Source organism: Mustelus asterias, chromosome 3, assembly GCF_964213995.1.
Source record: "Mustelus asterias chromosome 3, sMusAst1.hap1.1, whole genome shotgun sequence".
NCBI lineage: Eukaryota > Metazoa > Chordata > Chondrichthyes > Carcharhiniformes > Triakidae > Mustelus > Mustelus asterias.
The window spans coordinates 21,239,436-21,255,655 of NC_135803.1; the positions used below are offsets into that span (position 1 = coordinate 21,239,436).

Consider the following 16,220-nt stretch of genomic DNA (forward strand, 5'->3'; position numbering starts at 1 on the left):
TAAACTTTAGGATAGTAATGGAAAAAGAATTCTTTGTCTCTTCACTGGACACAGGTGAGGTCCCAGAGGATTGGAGGATAGCAAATGTGGTCCCATTACTTAAGAAGGGTAGCAAGGATAACCCGGGTAATTATAGGCCGGTGAGCTTGACGTCAGTGGTAGGGAAATTGTTGGAGAAGATTCTTAGAGATAGGATATATGCGCATTTAGAACTGAATAATCTCATTAGCGATAGACAGCATGGTTTTGTACGAGGGAGGTCATGCCTCACAAATTTGGTTGAGTTTTTTGAGGAAGTGACAAAAACAATTGACGAGGGAAGGGCCGTGGATGTCGTCCATATGGATTTTAGTAATGCGTTTGACAAGGTCCGTCATGGCAGGCTGGTGCAAAAGGTTAAATCTCACGGGATCAAAGGTGAGCTAGCTAGATGGGTGAAGAACTGGCTTAGCCATAGAAGACACAGAGGGTAGCAGTGGAGGGGTCTTTTTCCAGTTGGAGGTCTGTGACTAGTGGTGTTCCACAGGGCTCTGTACTGGGACTCTGCTGTTTGTGATATATATATAAATGATTTGGAGGAAGATGTAGCTGGTGTGATCAGTAAGTTTGCGGACGACACAAAGATTCACGACCTTGTGAGAGAAGTAGTTTCTCCTCATCTCTGTTTTAAATCTGCTACACCTTAGCCTAAAACTATGACCTCTAGTTCTGGATTCTCCTACAAGGGGAGACATCCTCTCCACATCTATCCCGTCAATACCCCTCAGGATCTTAAAGGTGATAATCAAGTCGCCTCTTACCCTTCTAATCTCTAGTGGATACAAGTCTAACCTCTCCAATCTTTCCTGATAAGACAACCCACCCATTTCTAGTATTAGTATGGTAAATCATCTCTGAACTGCTTTTAACACATTTACATCTTTCCTTAAATAAGCAGATGGCACAGTGGTTAGCACTGCTGCCTCACAATGCCAGGGACCCGGGTTCAATTCCCAGTTTGGGTCACTGTCTGTGTGGAGTTTGCACATTCTCCCCGAGTCTGCGTGGGTTCCTCTGGATGCTCCAGTTTCCTTCGACAGTCCAAATATGTGCAGGTTAGGTTGATTGGCCATGCTAAATTGCCACTTAGTGTCAGGCGGACTAGCAGGTAAATATGTGGGGCTACAGGGATAGGGGCTGGGTGGGATTGTTGTCGGTGCAGACTTGATGGGCCAAATGGCCTCCTTCGGCACTGTAGGGATTCTATGAGACCAATACTGCACACATTACTCCACATGTGGTCTCCTCAATGCCCTGGACAACTGAAATATAAGCTCCTTAATTTTGTAACCAATTTCCTTCACAATGAATGATAACATTCTATTAGCTTCTAGGTCACCCAGATCCCTCTGCACCTCTGAGCTCTACAATCTCTCACAATTTTAGATAATAACCTTTTATTATTCTTCCTGCCAAAATGGAGAATTTCACTTTTGCCCACATTATACTCCCATCTGCCAGTTCTTTGCCAATTCAATGAACTTGGCTATGTCCCTTTGCAGCTTCCTTACATCCTCTTCATAACTTACTTTCCTACCTATCTTTGTGTTTTCGGCAAATCTTGCAACCACACCTTCAGTCCACTCATCCAAATCATTTATTGGTGCCTTATGGTATTTTATCATGAATTGTAAAATGTTGAGGCCCCAGCACTGATCCCTGTGGCACACCACTCGTCACATCCTGCAAACCAGAAAAATATCCATTTATGTCAACTCTCCAGGTGGAATTCTCCCATCCTGCCCATGATGGGTGGGATCGGAAAACCTAGCGGGAGTTAGAAACCCACTGGCGGAAAGTCACGTTGCAAGTCTCCCAATGGCAGCTCAGTCTTCCCATTCGCTGGTGGTATGAATGTAATTTACATCTAATAAATATTCATTAAAACCCCTGTCTGCCAGTATTCCAGCAAACCTTTCAATCTTGCATCACACCAGCTTATGTCAGTCTAAAACCCAATTGCAAATGCTGGGGCAGATCTGTTCCTGCCCTCCATCTCCCTGCTGAGCTGTTCTTTATAGACAGCACCGTGCCACTGGACCCATGGACCCTCCTGCGGCACCATCTCAGATCAGTGCAGTCCCTCAGGAATACAGGGGTCTCTTTCCCCCTGGTACCCCACACCAGTATTTATCTGGACAGCAATGCGGGGAGGGTGTTTGAATAGAGCAACAGACTCTTCTTGAGGCTACTAGCCTTTTACCTCTGGGTTGCTGACATCCTGCATGATCTGGTGAAGATAGATGGGTTGGAGAGAGTGATATGAGTGTGCTGGACAGGTGTTTAAATATGGTGCCAGAACCTACAAACCCATCAGCTGACACGGGCAGACGAATCAGCTGCCTTTCCACCAGGTGACTCGGAAGGGAACGTACTTGTGCATTATTAATGAAGTTCCAAGCGCTGAGTCTGGCGCGGGATCCCACCACCCTGGCCAACAGGAAAGTGGGCACCAGAGCCACACACCACCCCACTTAGTGTCAAAATGGGTGAATTCCGCCATATTTGGGTGGTACAGTGGTTAGCACTGCTGTCTCACAGCGCCAGAGACCCAGATTCAATTCCTGCCTTGGGTCACTGTGGGTGTGGAGTTTGCACATTCTCCCCTTGTCTGCGTGGGTTTCCTCCGGGTGCTCCAGTTTCCTCCCACAGTCCAAAGATGTGCGGGTTAGGTTGACTGGCCATGCTAAATTGCCCCTTAGTGTCAGGGGGACTAGCTAGGGTAAATATGTGGGGTTACGGGGATAGGGCTGGGTGAAATTGTTGTTGTCGGTGCAGACTCGATGGGCTGAATGGCCTCCTTCTGCACTGTAGGGATTCTGTGATCTTGCCAGATAATCCAGCACTGTGTCCAGGAAAAATCTGCAGGCGTGGCCCTCACTGATTGGGTTGGAAAAAACCGGCAGAACTGGGAATTCCGAATCCACAAATCTCCGATAGAGAAAAATACAGGGACCACCTACCAACCCCCCCCCCCCCCCCCCCACCTACCAACCCCCCCCCCCCCCACCCCCCACCAACCGATAAGGCAAAACTCCCCCAATGGAGCTCCCCAAAGGGGCACCCCCTTGGCACTACCCCCACTGCTATGGGGGCAGTGCCAGGGTACTGTCCGGCTATGTCCCTCTCTGCCTGCGGGCTGTACTTACCTGTGCACCCCTGGCAGGTTCCCCCTGGTTCCTGTTTTTAACTGCTATCACTGCAGTGAGGAGGGGAGATCCCATTGTGGGGCAACATGTGGCAGTGAAGTCCTTTACTTAGATTAAAATTTATTTAAATGAGCTTCCCAACCTTTGTGGGAGGGAACCTTGTTCCTTAACCTCTTTGAGGTGTGAGAAAAATCAGAATTTGCAGGCAGGATTCCCATTTTCTGACTTGTGATATTTTGCGCCCACATTGCCATTTTTTACCTGTGGCAAACATGGGCACAAAACCATGGTCAATGTGTGGTTGCTTTGATTGGGGTGAATGCTTCGATTCATAGTGAATGATGGCAAGTGTTAAGTACATACGCATGAAGGACACTTACGTGAAAATGAGAGTGTGACGCTTAGTGCATTTGGCTAAAATGGTGTCACTGTAGCCACATGGTTTATATCAGCCGCTGCTTTAAAAGGTTCCTGGTTTCGGGACAAAATAAAGTTTGAAAACACTAACCACATCCCAAAAAAAGTTTAAAATCCAGTTTTATTTTCTCTTTTCTTCATACAGGTTTTAAGGCATCTGCACGAAAGACATAATTCTGCAAAGGTTATAAAATCATTTACGGTCAGCCTGGGCTATCGTTTGATCTTGCTTCCTAAATTTTCCATTCTTCTATGTGAAAGTTAACCTGTGTTAAGTTCATTAAATATGTACACAGCAACAGCACATCAAGCTTTAGACATTCACTTGGGGCAAAAATCACAGCACAAGAAGGACAAAGACCGCCATTATTCAAAGTTATAAGTAGAGCTATTTACAGGTCCCTTATTATGGCATGATGTCTTAATATGTGCGTAAACTGATCCAACAGGGGGTTGGGCTGGGGCAAGGCAGGCAGCTATGTATTTAGGATTTGTTTTTAACACTTGATATCTGGAAGCACAACATGATGCTACCATAAAATGCCATCTAGCTCATACCCCCTTCAAAGTGGTCACACATCTACAATGGCAGGTCCAGCGCATTATAACAAAACAAGACAACAAAGTAGTCATCGTGCAAGCTCTCCCATTCATGCTATTCTGTTACGAGAACTCTGAAAGCTACTCGACCCAAGAACCGGTCGCGGTCATCATCATTCTTCAGATTGGCACCAGTTATTTTGCACTCAATCATTAAATCCTTGTTGGTATCGTTGGTGCCCAACATTAGTTTTACAGCAACTAGAGGCTGTGAGTAGTTAACCTACAAGGAAGGACAAAAAAGATCAGGCATTTATATCTTTTAATATCACCTCTTCCAGCTAATGTTTTAGCATTTATTACTAGATCAGAGTTGGATTTCCACAGCTCCATAAAAGGAAGCCAGCTGATTATGTGTAAAGCTAGTAGTAATGATTGACATGACAAAACATAAGAATTAGGAGCAGAAGTAGGCAATTTAGCCCTTCGAGCCTGCTCCACCATTCAATCAGATCATGGCTGATCTCTTCCTGGTCTCAAAACCATTCAATCACCCGTTCCCCATATTCCTTTAACCCACTTTTTAAAAATCAGAAATATATCTCCTTCTCAAAACCATTTAATGATCCAGACTTCATCACGCTAACACAAACTTTCACTTGGCTAATTCCACAGACTTGTAAAAGGCAGCACTGCACAGGTGTAGGAAGATGGGGACAGGAGTTGGCCATTCATTTAGAGCATGGCTGATCTGTACCTCAGCTCCATTTATCACCTTTGTTCATAATCACGGGAGGCCCTTAGCTAACAAAAATCTATCAACAGCCTTGGAAATATCAATTGATTCAGCATGCACGGCCTTTATGAGCAGTCGATTGTATTCTTGTAGGTCAACATAATAAAAACAATGTCAAACACATGGGCAAAGAAATGTAGCATTAAGATTAAAACAAACTTACATGGGCTTTTTTGCCATAATATGGATAGTACATTTTATCAAATGATCCAAAGTATTTTACATCCACTTGTGGTTCTTTCTGTATAAAGATAAGCAAAAGTTTACAATACTTCATATAACAGTTAATTTAGTTAGGATACTATTACTTAACTGATCAGAGGTTCTAGGAGACGTATGATGTATATGTTAATTTAGAAAGCAAACTGTAGATTTAGTAACACACCTACATATTAACATTGTGAATTGAGGACGGGGCAGTGTGGTGGCTCAGTGAATACATGTAATATACTGCACTCTGAAGCAGAATGAATCCCCAATGAGTTAACCAGCTTTGGCAGTTCATGAGAGACTGAGGAAAAATGACACTGAACATCAAGTAATATTTATTATTCCTGAGTGATCACTCACAAACAAAAAAGTCAAAAGGTCACAATCTCACTGCAAGAGCTACGCTTTGACAATTAGAACTAAATCTAATACACATTACCAGATTATTTCTCATTGAATTTCTATAGAAGTACAATTGGAGTAGAGGAACCACCTTGCCACTCAGTGCTAACCATCATCACTAATTTATAAGATCCTAAATTCAGGTTCATTTTTAAAAATTTTGTACATAGAATTAATACACTTTTCATCAAAAGCAATGTCGGAACTCTCAAATTGATCTTTTTCTTGGCAGACGCATGTGTTCAGATCTACCAGTGTGTTATTGAACAAAACATGAGTGATTTTTCAAAAGAAAACGATAACGCAAAATAGTATAAACATTAGGGTTCTAAAATTCAGACTAGGAAAGCAGCAAAGTTAAGATTGAAAGGTAATGCACCTACATTGAAGACTTCTCATCTTGAATGATATAAAATCCAAAACCATTTCAGCAAACATTGATCCGAATCCGTGCACGCAAGCAACAGTTTTGTCCGTAGACGGCACAGATTTAGGCACCAACCTTTATAGTTTAGCAAAGACAACATTTAGCACGACCCTGCAAAAAGCAATCTTTTCCACATTTCCTATGCAACACCGCTTAAAAGAGATTGGCCAGATAGAATCCATCTGCTGCTATCCTTCGTTTTGCTTTCAAATGTCAAACTTCTGTCCTGCCTTAGATTTCTCCTATACACCATCCCCTTCCTAAATTAAATGGGTTAAATGGTAAAGCAACTCATTATAGTAGGGCTGCAAGCAATTAAACTTACAATTGAAAGTTTTAATCTGTTAATTTGGGTTCAAATTAGATCATAGAATCATGCAGCACCAGAAGAGGCTCTTCAGCCCATCGAGTCTGCATCGACACATTAGAAACACTGAGCTCCCACCTAATTCCATCTACCAGTACTTAGCCCATAGTCCTGAATATTAGGATGTGCCAAGTATTCATCCAGATACTTTTTAAAGGATGTCAGGCAACCCACTTCTACCATCCTCCTAGGCAGCGCATTCCAGACCGTCACCACCCTCTGGGTAAAAATTTTTCCTCACATCCCCCTAAACTTCCTGCCCCTCACCTTGAACCTATGTCCCCTTGTGGCTGACCCTTCAACTAAGGGGAACAGCTGCTGCTCACTCTCTGTCCATGTCTCTCATAATCCTGTACACCTCGATCAGGTCGCCCCTCAGTCTTCTCTGCTCCAATGAAAACAACTCAAGCCTACGCAACCTCTCTTCATAACTTAAATGTTCCATCTCAAGCAGCATCCTGGTGAATCTCCTCTGCAGCCCCTCCAGTGCAATCACATCCTTCCGATAATGTAATGACCAAAACTGCACACAGCACTCCAGCTGTGGCCTCATCAAAGTTCTATACAACTCCATCATGACTTCCCTGCTTTCGTAATCTATGCCTCAATTGATAAAGGTATGTGTCCCATATGCCTTTTTCACCACCCTACTAGCATGCCCTTCTGCTTTCAGAGATCTGTGGACAAACACACCAAGGTCCCTTTGTTCCACAGAACCTCCTAGTGTCCTACCATTCATTAAATACTTTCTTATCAAATTACTCCCTCCAAAATGTATCACCTCACACTTTTCAGGGTTAAATTCCTTCTGCCACTTATCTGCCCATTTGACCTTCCATCTATATCTTCTTGTAGCCCAAGACACTGCCTCACTGTTAACCACCCATCCAATCTTTGTGTCATCCGTGAACTTACTAATCCTACCCCCCACCTAGTCATCTATATGATGAATAAAAGGGGACCCAACATGTGGTATGCCACTGGACACTGGCTTCCAGTCACTAAAGCAGTCTTCTGTCATCAACCTCTGTCTCCTACAACTAAGCCAATTTTGAATCCACTTTACCAAATCACCCAGTTTCTCATGTGAATTTACCTTCTTTACAAGTCTCCCATGTGGGACCTTGTCAAAGACTTTGCTGAAATCCATATAAACTACATCAACTCTCATCTACACACCTGGTCACCTCCTCAAAAAATTCAATCAAATTTGTTAGGCATGACCTCCCTCTGACAAAGCCATCCTGACTATCCCTGATCAAGCTTTGCCTCTCCAAGTGGAGACAGATGCTCTCCTTCAGAAGTTTCTCTAATAGTTTCCCTACCATTGACATATGACTCACTGGTCTGTAGTTCCCTGGTTTATCTCCACAACCCTTCTTAAATAGCGAATCCACATTAGCTGTTCTCCAGTTGTCTGGTACCTCCCCCGTGAGGTCAGAGAGGAATTGAAAATTTGGGTCAGAGCCCCTGTAATCTCTTCCCTTGCTCCCACAGCAGCCTAGGTTACATAGTTTTTTAATTCATTCCTGGGACATGGGCATTGCTGGCTGGCCAGCATTTATTGACCATCCCTAGCTGCCCTTGAGAATTCATCTGGACCTGGAAATTTATCCACTTTTAAGGCTGCCAACACCTCCTGTACCCTGTCCTTCCCTTTGTCAATTTGCTCAAGAACCTCACAGTCTCTCTCCCTGAATTCCATACCATCGCCCTCATTCCCTTGGGTGAAGACAAATGTGAAGTATTCATTCAACCCTCTACCAATGTCCTCTGGCTCCACCCACATATTGCCTCCTGGTCCATAATGGGCTTATTCTTTCCCCGGTTATCTGCTTCCCATTGATCTACTTATAGAATATCTTGGGATTTTCCCTACTTTCCCCTCTTTGCATTCCTAATTGCTTTCTTAAGCTCTACCCTGCACTTTCTATACCTCACTAATGCCTCCACTGATTTGCTCCCCTTATACTTTTTAAAGTCATTTCTTTTCCTTCTCATTGTATCCTGAACATGTCTGGTCATCCATGGTTCTCTGGGACTGTTATTCCTACCCATCACCCTAGAGGAACATGCTGGGCTTGCATCCTCCCCATTTACTTTTTGAATGCCCTTCACTGCTCTTTTGTAGATTTTCCCATTAGGAGCTGTTCCCAGTCTTGGCCAGATCCTGTCTTATTTTACTAAAATCCACTCTCCCCCAATACAAAACTTTTTTTTTGCAGCTTGTCTATTTCCTTGTCCATACCAAGCTTAAATTGTACCATGTTGTGATGACTATCACTAAAATGCTCCCCAACCACCACCTCAACCACCTGTCCAGCTTCATTCCCCAGAATCAGGTCTACCACAGCTCCCTCCCTTGTTGGACCCTCCACATAGTGATTTTAAAAGTTCTCCTGCACACATTTCAAAAAATCTACTTCATCCAAACCCTTAACACTATGTATATCCCAGTTAATGTTGGGAAAGTTGAAATCAGCTAATATAATAACCCTATTATTATTTTTACACACCTTCACAAACTGGGTACATATTTGCTCCTCAATATCCCTCTGACTATCTGGGGGGTCTATAATAAACACCTACCAATGTGACTGCCACTTATTTATTCCTAAACCTTACCCAAAAAACTTCATTTGATGCCCCCTCCAAGATATAATCTCTCCTTACTGCAGTAGCTGACTCCTTAACTAACATAATGCAATGCATCTTCCTCTTTTAACTCCTCCCCTGTCTTGCCTGAAGATTCTATATTCCGAATGTTGAGTTGCCAATTGTGTCCTTCCTTCCAACATGTCTGTGATGGCTTCCACTTCCACGTGTCAATCATTGCCCTCAACTCATCCGTTTTACCTGCAATACTCCTGGTATTAAACTAGAGGCTATCCAGCCTGGCCTTACTTCCTTGGAACTTAATGCAGCAGCACTCCCTCTGATTTGCTGGTTTTGCTGTGTGATTCTGTGCCCTTATTCTGTTAACAGTCTGTATCCCCTCCCCCTTTGAACTAATTTGAAATTAATTCAAACTCCTCCCATAATAATTGACATAATTATTGCACCCATCTCTTTCAAGTTTATTATTAACACTATTATCACCCAAAAAATTGAATCCAGCATAAAAACTTATTCCTGTTTACCCATTTATGAATTCATACAAATATTGTGCACTTTTAACATAGCTTAGTATTTATACGCGGACATGTCAGGACCACTTGATTATGTGGCCATGGCTGCACTGAAGTTAGCACGTAGACAAAAGAGACTTGAGTGCAGAGAACTTTAGAAAGTTTAACTCCTTTTTGACAGTAAACATGGACAGCCCATAGCAACAGGTGATAAATGTAACTGTCGGCATGAAAACTGATGTCTGGTATGTGTCAATTAATGCTTCCCTCTGACAATGCTGTTGAGCCTGTGAATTCACCACACTCCTTTGATCTGATTTATTATTGTCACATGTATTAGTATACAGTGAAAAGTATTGTTTCCTGCGCGCTATACAGGCAAAGCATACCGTACATAGAGGAGGAAAGAAGAGAGTGAAGAATGTAGTGTTGCAGTCATTGCTAGGGTGTAGAGAAAGATCAACTTAATGAGGTAGATCCATTCAAAAGTCTGATGGCAGCAGCGAAGAAGCTGTTCTTGAATCAGTTGGCACGTGTCCTCAGACTTTTGTGTCTTGTTCTCGATGGATGATGGTGGAAGAGAGAATGTCCGGGGTGCGTGGAGTCCTTGATTATGCTAGCTGCGAGGCATGGAAAGTGTAGACAGAGCCAATGGGTGGGAACCTGGTTTGAGTGATGGATTGGGCTTCGTTCATGACCCTTTGTAGTTTTTTGCAGTTTTGAAGCAGTAGCCATATCAAGCTGTTAAAAAACCAGAAAGGATGCTTTCTATGATGCATCTGTAAAAGTTGGTGAGAGTCGTAGCGGACATGTCAAATTTCCTTAGCCTCCTGAGAAAGTAGAGGCTTTGGTGGGCTTTAACTATAACGTCCACATGGAGGGACCAGGGCAGGTTGTTGGTAAGCTAGACACCTAGAAACTTGAAGCTCTCAACTTTCCACTTCGTCCCCGTTGATGTAGACAGGGGCATGTCCTCCACTATCTTCCTGAAATCGATGACTATCTCCTTCGTTTTGTTGACATTGAGGGAGAGATTATTGACGTTGCATCAGTTCACCAGATTCTCTACCTCTTTACTGTACTGCATCTCATCATTGTTGAGATCCAACCCACTACGGTGGTGTCTCGGTATCAGAGGCCTGTACATCCTACCGGAGTTTTAATTCATGAGTTAATGAGTTAAGGGTCAATTTTGTTGGTGTTGCTACTACCCCGTGCAAATAATGTTGTGCAAATGGACTGTGCATGCATATGGTCTGAATCTTAAAAAGGTTCTTCAAGTGGCAAGATGCACCATTACACTTTATAATAGCGTGCTGCGGATTGAGTCTGAACTGTGTTTCACCGCTCCCCATCATCCTGCCAAAACTATCAAGTTTTCAAACTCAATTATGAACTTATGATTGCGCAAGCCAGAACTAAGTGAGTAATGTAAAATGAAAGTCAGTAATTTCAGTGAGCAGCTCAGAATAGTACAAGTAACTCGAGGAAAATAAAATTTAAGTAATTTAGAAAATCCGAGCTTCTATTTTCGCACAGATGCAACTGGGATGAATGCACATTAGAAAATCAATAGAAACGTGAATGTGTTAATCGCAGAAGTTAACTACAATTAATTTCTAGCCTTTACAGTTCTTTAATCAATCGTACCAGGTACTTCGGACTATTCTTAAGATTGCCTTATCTCCTGAGCTCGGAATGTCATGTGAAGGAATATTAAAAGTAAACAAGTTTTTCTCTGCATTGTAGCACAAAGTACCAGAGTGCACAGCCCACATAATCTAAACTAGACCTTCGGAACAGGAAAGGGTATCAGGCCCAACAATACTTTTCTGGTTGCTGGATATAAATCCCAATAACCTGCCTTATTATCATAATACTCCCCTTTCAAGAAGGAATGTTGTTTCTTCTTTGATGCAGTTTTAACTGACACAATAGCTTTATACTTTATCCCAATACTACCATTTGTCAAAAACACATTTTGTTTCTCTTAACTTCATAGTTTTTAAACACGTGTCTCCGAGGAACATTTTATTATTGTGAGCAACATTTTTTTCTGCATGTTTATCCATCCCCTTCATGAAATCTTCAATTAGGTCACTATTTGTAGGAAAAGAAGTTCTATTACTTTGTTATTTCCACAAGAAATTCCTATTTTGAATAATTTTCATTGCTCATCTCTTTGCTATTCCAAGGACAATAATTCTTCTTCAGATTAGGTAACCACCTAGTCCAGCTACAAATAACCAACACCTAATCTAATTACGGAGGGACATCTTCACTATTTTGCAATTCTTTGCCTCACCCCTGTTCTTCAGTATAGAACGCTGTCAAAAGCTCTTGAAAATATTAGTATAGAAAATCAACTGCATCATCCTTTCAAAAATAAACCTAGCTTTTTGCCCCAATTAATCAACCACTGGGCCCCTTAAAAATCAATGCAGCAGTTTATTTTCACCCATTAAACTTACAGATTTGTGCATTAAGTCTTTAATATTGAGTGATGTTGAACACATGGCAATCAGGAATCTCTCCTAAATTTAATGAACTTAATCACCAGAAATCACCCCACTACTTGTCCACCCATTAGTGCACACTTGTCTTATCTGAAGGCAAATAGAGGAAATGTTGCTCTCTTGTATTGCATCAATGCTTCTTGGTTCCAAAAGACTGATTGGCTGATCAAGCTTTTTTTTAAGAAACTTTAGCAGGGATGAAGATACGTATATTGCAGGAAACACCCAAGGTTGAAAACAGAAGAGATGGAAAGGTAAATAAAAGTAAAGCAAATTTTTGTTATTGCCCAAGTGCAGACTACAGTGTTGGAATGCATTGTAGCTTTAAAGTTACGTTCTCACCTCTCTGCTGCCTTAAAGCTCCATTAACCATTCCTTCCTTCTGAAACAAATCTCATCTCCATATTCTACAGCACTTGGTTTGCTCCTGGTTAAGCCCATCTATGTAATGCCACTAATAACTTTTCATTGCATATATCTGGTGTACATCCATGGTGCCTTAGATACAAGATACAACCTCACCTTTTGGCTCCTTAACATTTTTGGGATTCTCCAAAGTTCAGGATAGTAGGCCTCATTATTTCCCTCTCTTCAAACCACAGCTGATCCAGCCTTCATTCTCAGCCACCTCAATCTTTCCCAGGTTTCAGTGGCTCCCTCTGTCCCAGATAATGGAATAAGCTTCTTGTACTGTGCCTCACTCCTTCTTACCTCCGTAACCTCCTTCAGCCTTATATACCATGAAAACACTCTCCACCTATCCAACACAGACTGACTTGTCATTTCCTCTACTTCACCATCAACATCCGCCATCTCCACAGCCTCTGGAACAATCTCATCTCATCCACCTCAATAATTTTTTCACTGCCTTCAAGACAGCCCTAACAGCCCTTTACCTTGTTATCTCCCTTCTCCATGCACACCTACTTTCCACAGCTCTGTAAGCTGCTCTCCATGGCACAGTGGTTAGCACTGCTGCCATGGAGCTGCATCACAATGCCAGGGACCCAGGTTGGGTCCCTGTCTGTGCGGAGTCTGCACTTCCTCCCTGTGTTTGTGTGAGTTTCCTCCGGGTGCTCCGGTTTCCTCCCACAGTTCAAAAGACGTGCTAGTTAGGTGCATTGGCCATGCTAAATTCTCCCTCAGTGTAACCCGAACAGGCGCTGGAGTGTGGCAGCTAGGGGATTTTCACAGTAACTTCATTGCAATGTTAATGTAAGCCTACTTGTGACGCTAATAAATAACTTTAAAACTTTAACTTTAAAAACTTCATAAACAATACATCAGAAGGTAATAGAAAATAGGAGCATTCCACCCCACGAGCCTGCCCTGCTATTGGATAAGATCATGGTTGATCTTAGCCTTAATTCCACTTTCCTGCCTCTCCCTCATAACCCATGTCTCCCTTGTCGATCAAAAACTTTGGAATATGTTCACTGACCCAGCCTCCACTGCTTGCTGGGAAAGAGAATTTTAAAATCTTATTAACCTGAAAGAATAAAACCTCCTCATGTCCATTTTAAATGGGAGATCCCTTATTTTTAAACTGGGCTGTAACTTCTGGAAAGTGACCTCGCAAGAGTTGAACAGAAATGAAATGTTCAACTATCCAGAAGAGGGCCCAGAGAAAAGAGACACCACGAATCGTGCATATTCTCAGCCCACTATCTTCCTCTGCAGCAAGTTCAGGAGAGACAATCATGGCCCGGGTGCATCCGGAGCCACACCAGGCAATGCCGAACACAGTTGACCACTGCAGTGCAAAGCATCACCTTACGAGATGGATGGCTGCCGTCGCAATACATTGTCCATAACACCGGCCCAAGCTCTGCGACTGTAACACGAGCAAAACTGTCAGCATTTGCCGGCAATACCACTGAAACTGAGAGCAACTTCTGCCAACCAGAAATGCTCAGTTAAATGTAGAACTCCCGGAGTTGCTGTCAGTGACTTCCTTCTCCTCCACATGGTGCGGTACTGAAGTCCCCAGAGGTGGCAACCTTTAGAAAGCACTTGAACAGGTGTTCCTTTTTTAAAAAAACCCAAAAAGGTACACTTTGTTGAATGAGATGTAATTGAGTTTTTAATGGGCTACTAAGCCTCAGTGACCCTGAAAAGCTCATTTCAAATCCATGGAGTGTCAAATTCATACACTGCAATAAAATAAATCCAGAGCTTTTTAATTTAAATTTTAAAATGTTTTATAATTTCTACCTTATCCCCTCACGTATTTTCAAATCATTTATTTGTATAAAAGGTGAAGGATCATCAGTACATTTTACTTCCTGCTTTGCTGTCTGTGAGAATTCTTCAATTTGATTGGCTGGTTTGCCTGCTTGAGGACCACGCTATTGCAGGAGGCTGACATCTCAAATTGCTGCCAGAATCAAATTAACATATCCTCTCACGTATATTCAAATAATTTATTTGTATAAAAAGTGAAGGATAATCAGTACATTTTACTTCCTGTTTTGCTGTCTGTGAGAATTCTTCAATTTAATTGGCTGGTTTGCCTGCTTGAGGACATCGCTATTGCAGGAGACTAATGACTTAAGTTGGTGCCAGAATCAAAATAACAATCGGGAAAGGTGAAATCCATGCCACAGAGATCGCTAGATCTTTGTGGACAACCTTATTTAAGGTCAGTGGCAAATGTTGTTACTTTGCCACTCATCCCAAAATCTGGGCCTTAATGCAATAAGCCTGCTATCAGAAAACAGTGTATTCTCCAGTATAGCATGGTCAATGCCACGGGAGAGCTGCCTGTTTCGATTTAGCTTTGGGACAACCTGCATCCAGCCTCCACAGGCTTGACTCTCACTGCACATTTGTGGAGCCCATTTTGTGAGTGTTTTCAGGTAAATGCCTAAAAATGTTCGATCCCTTAACTGTACAAATTAAAGGTTCAACACCTGCAGAAGGACCTCTTTGACAAATTAGTCATCTCATCGGCCTCGCAGGTGGAGGATGCGGTCAAGAAGGCGTACGGCGTACTGGCCTTCATTAATCGAGGGATTGAGTTTAGGAGTCGGGAGATAATGCTGCAGCTTTATAGGACCCTGGTTAGACCCCACTTGGAGTACTGCGCGCAGTTCTGGTCACCTCATTACAGGAAAGATGTTGAAGCCATTGAAAGGGTGCAGAGGAGATTTACAAGGATGTTGCCTGGATTGGGGGGCATGCCTTATGAGGATAGGTTGAGGGAGCTTGGTCTCTTCTCCCTGGAGAGACGAAGGATGAGAGGTGACCTGATAGAGGTTTACAAGATGTTGAGAGGTCTGGATAGGGTAGACTCTCAGAGGCTATTTCCAAGGGCTGAAATGGTTGCTACGAGAGGACACAGGTTTAAGGTGCTGGGGGGTAGGTACAGAGGAGATGTCAGGGGTAAGTTTTTCACTCAGAGGGTGGTGGGTGAGTGGAATCGGCTGACGTCGGTGGTGGTGGAGGCAAACTCGTTGGGGTCTTTTAAGAGACTTCTGGATGAGTACATGGGATTTAATGGGATTGAGGGCTATAGATAGGCCTAGAGGTGGGGATGTGATCGGCGCAACTTGTGGGCCGAAGGGCCTGTTTGTGCTGTGGCTTTCTATGTTCTATGTTCATGAACCCACCAGATTCTTCAACAGAAGCCAAAGGTTAAGGTTTACAAATTTATTTTTTTATAATAACACCATTCCACATGTGCAACAATTGCTCACTATTACCTTCTCCAGACACCCATAGCCTGCTCCAAACCCAATCCAAGGGCCACCACTAGTAACACAGGACTGGTATCACCATGGTACAAGCTACCTGTGGAAGCTCAACAAATACCAGCCTTGTGGCACACTGGTGGCCTCTTTACCGTTGGATCAGAACCTCCGGTTTTGAGTCAAGTGCCAGGACTTGTTTGCCACTAAAGGAGCATTCAACAGGCTGATAATCAGCTCAGGAATCCTTCCACCACTCCCTCACTATTCTCCCAGTGGTTAAAAAATCAGTCTTGGAGTGAAAATACGCTAAAAGAAAATTGAGTATGCAGATAGCTACAACGTTGTATTGGCATCTATAACATAAAATGGATTTGGAAATTTGTGGCCAAAACACTTTCATCAAGAATAAAGCAGGGACAATAACATCTGCTCCCATTCATTCAGACAGCAAATACTGGAACTGATCCTGCTACTGAAATTTACAGCATCTCTAAACCAATCTTCTGCTTTTTAAAAAAAACTTGTCCTATTACCACA

The 16,220-nt window shown here is 42.8% G+C and overlaps 1 protein-coding gene across 1 annotated transcript in view; it reads right to left on the reverse strand.

The window, feature by feature from the left end:
* Positions 1-3,708: 3,708 nt before the first annotated feature.
* atp1b3a (ATPase Na+/K+ transporting subunit beta 3a) overlaps positions 3,709-16,220 on the reverse strand; it is a 43,930-nt gene continuing 31,418 nt past the window's right edge. Inside the window, exons 6-7 of the mRNA XM_078205807.1 lie at positions 5,105-5,182; positions 3,709-4,428 (exon numbers count right to left, since the gene is read on the reverse strand). Of these exons, the coding sequence (XP_078061933.1) occupies positions 4,261-4,428; positions 5,105-5,182 (246 nt within the window). The 3' untranslated portion in view covers positions 3,709-4,260. The remainder of the gene's footprint in view (positions 4,429-5,104; positions 5,183-16,220) is intronic.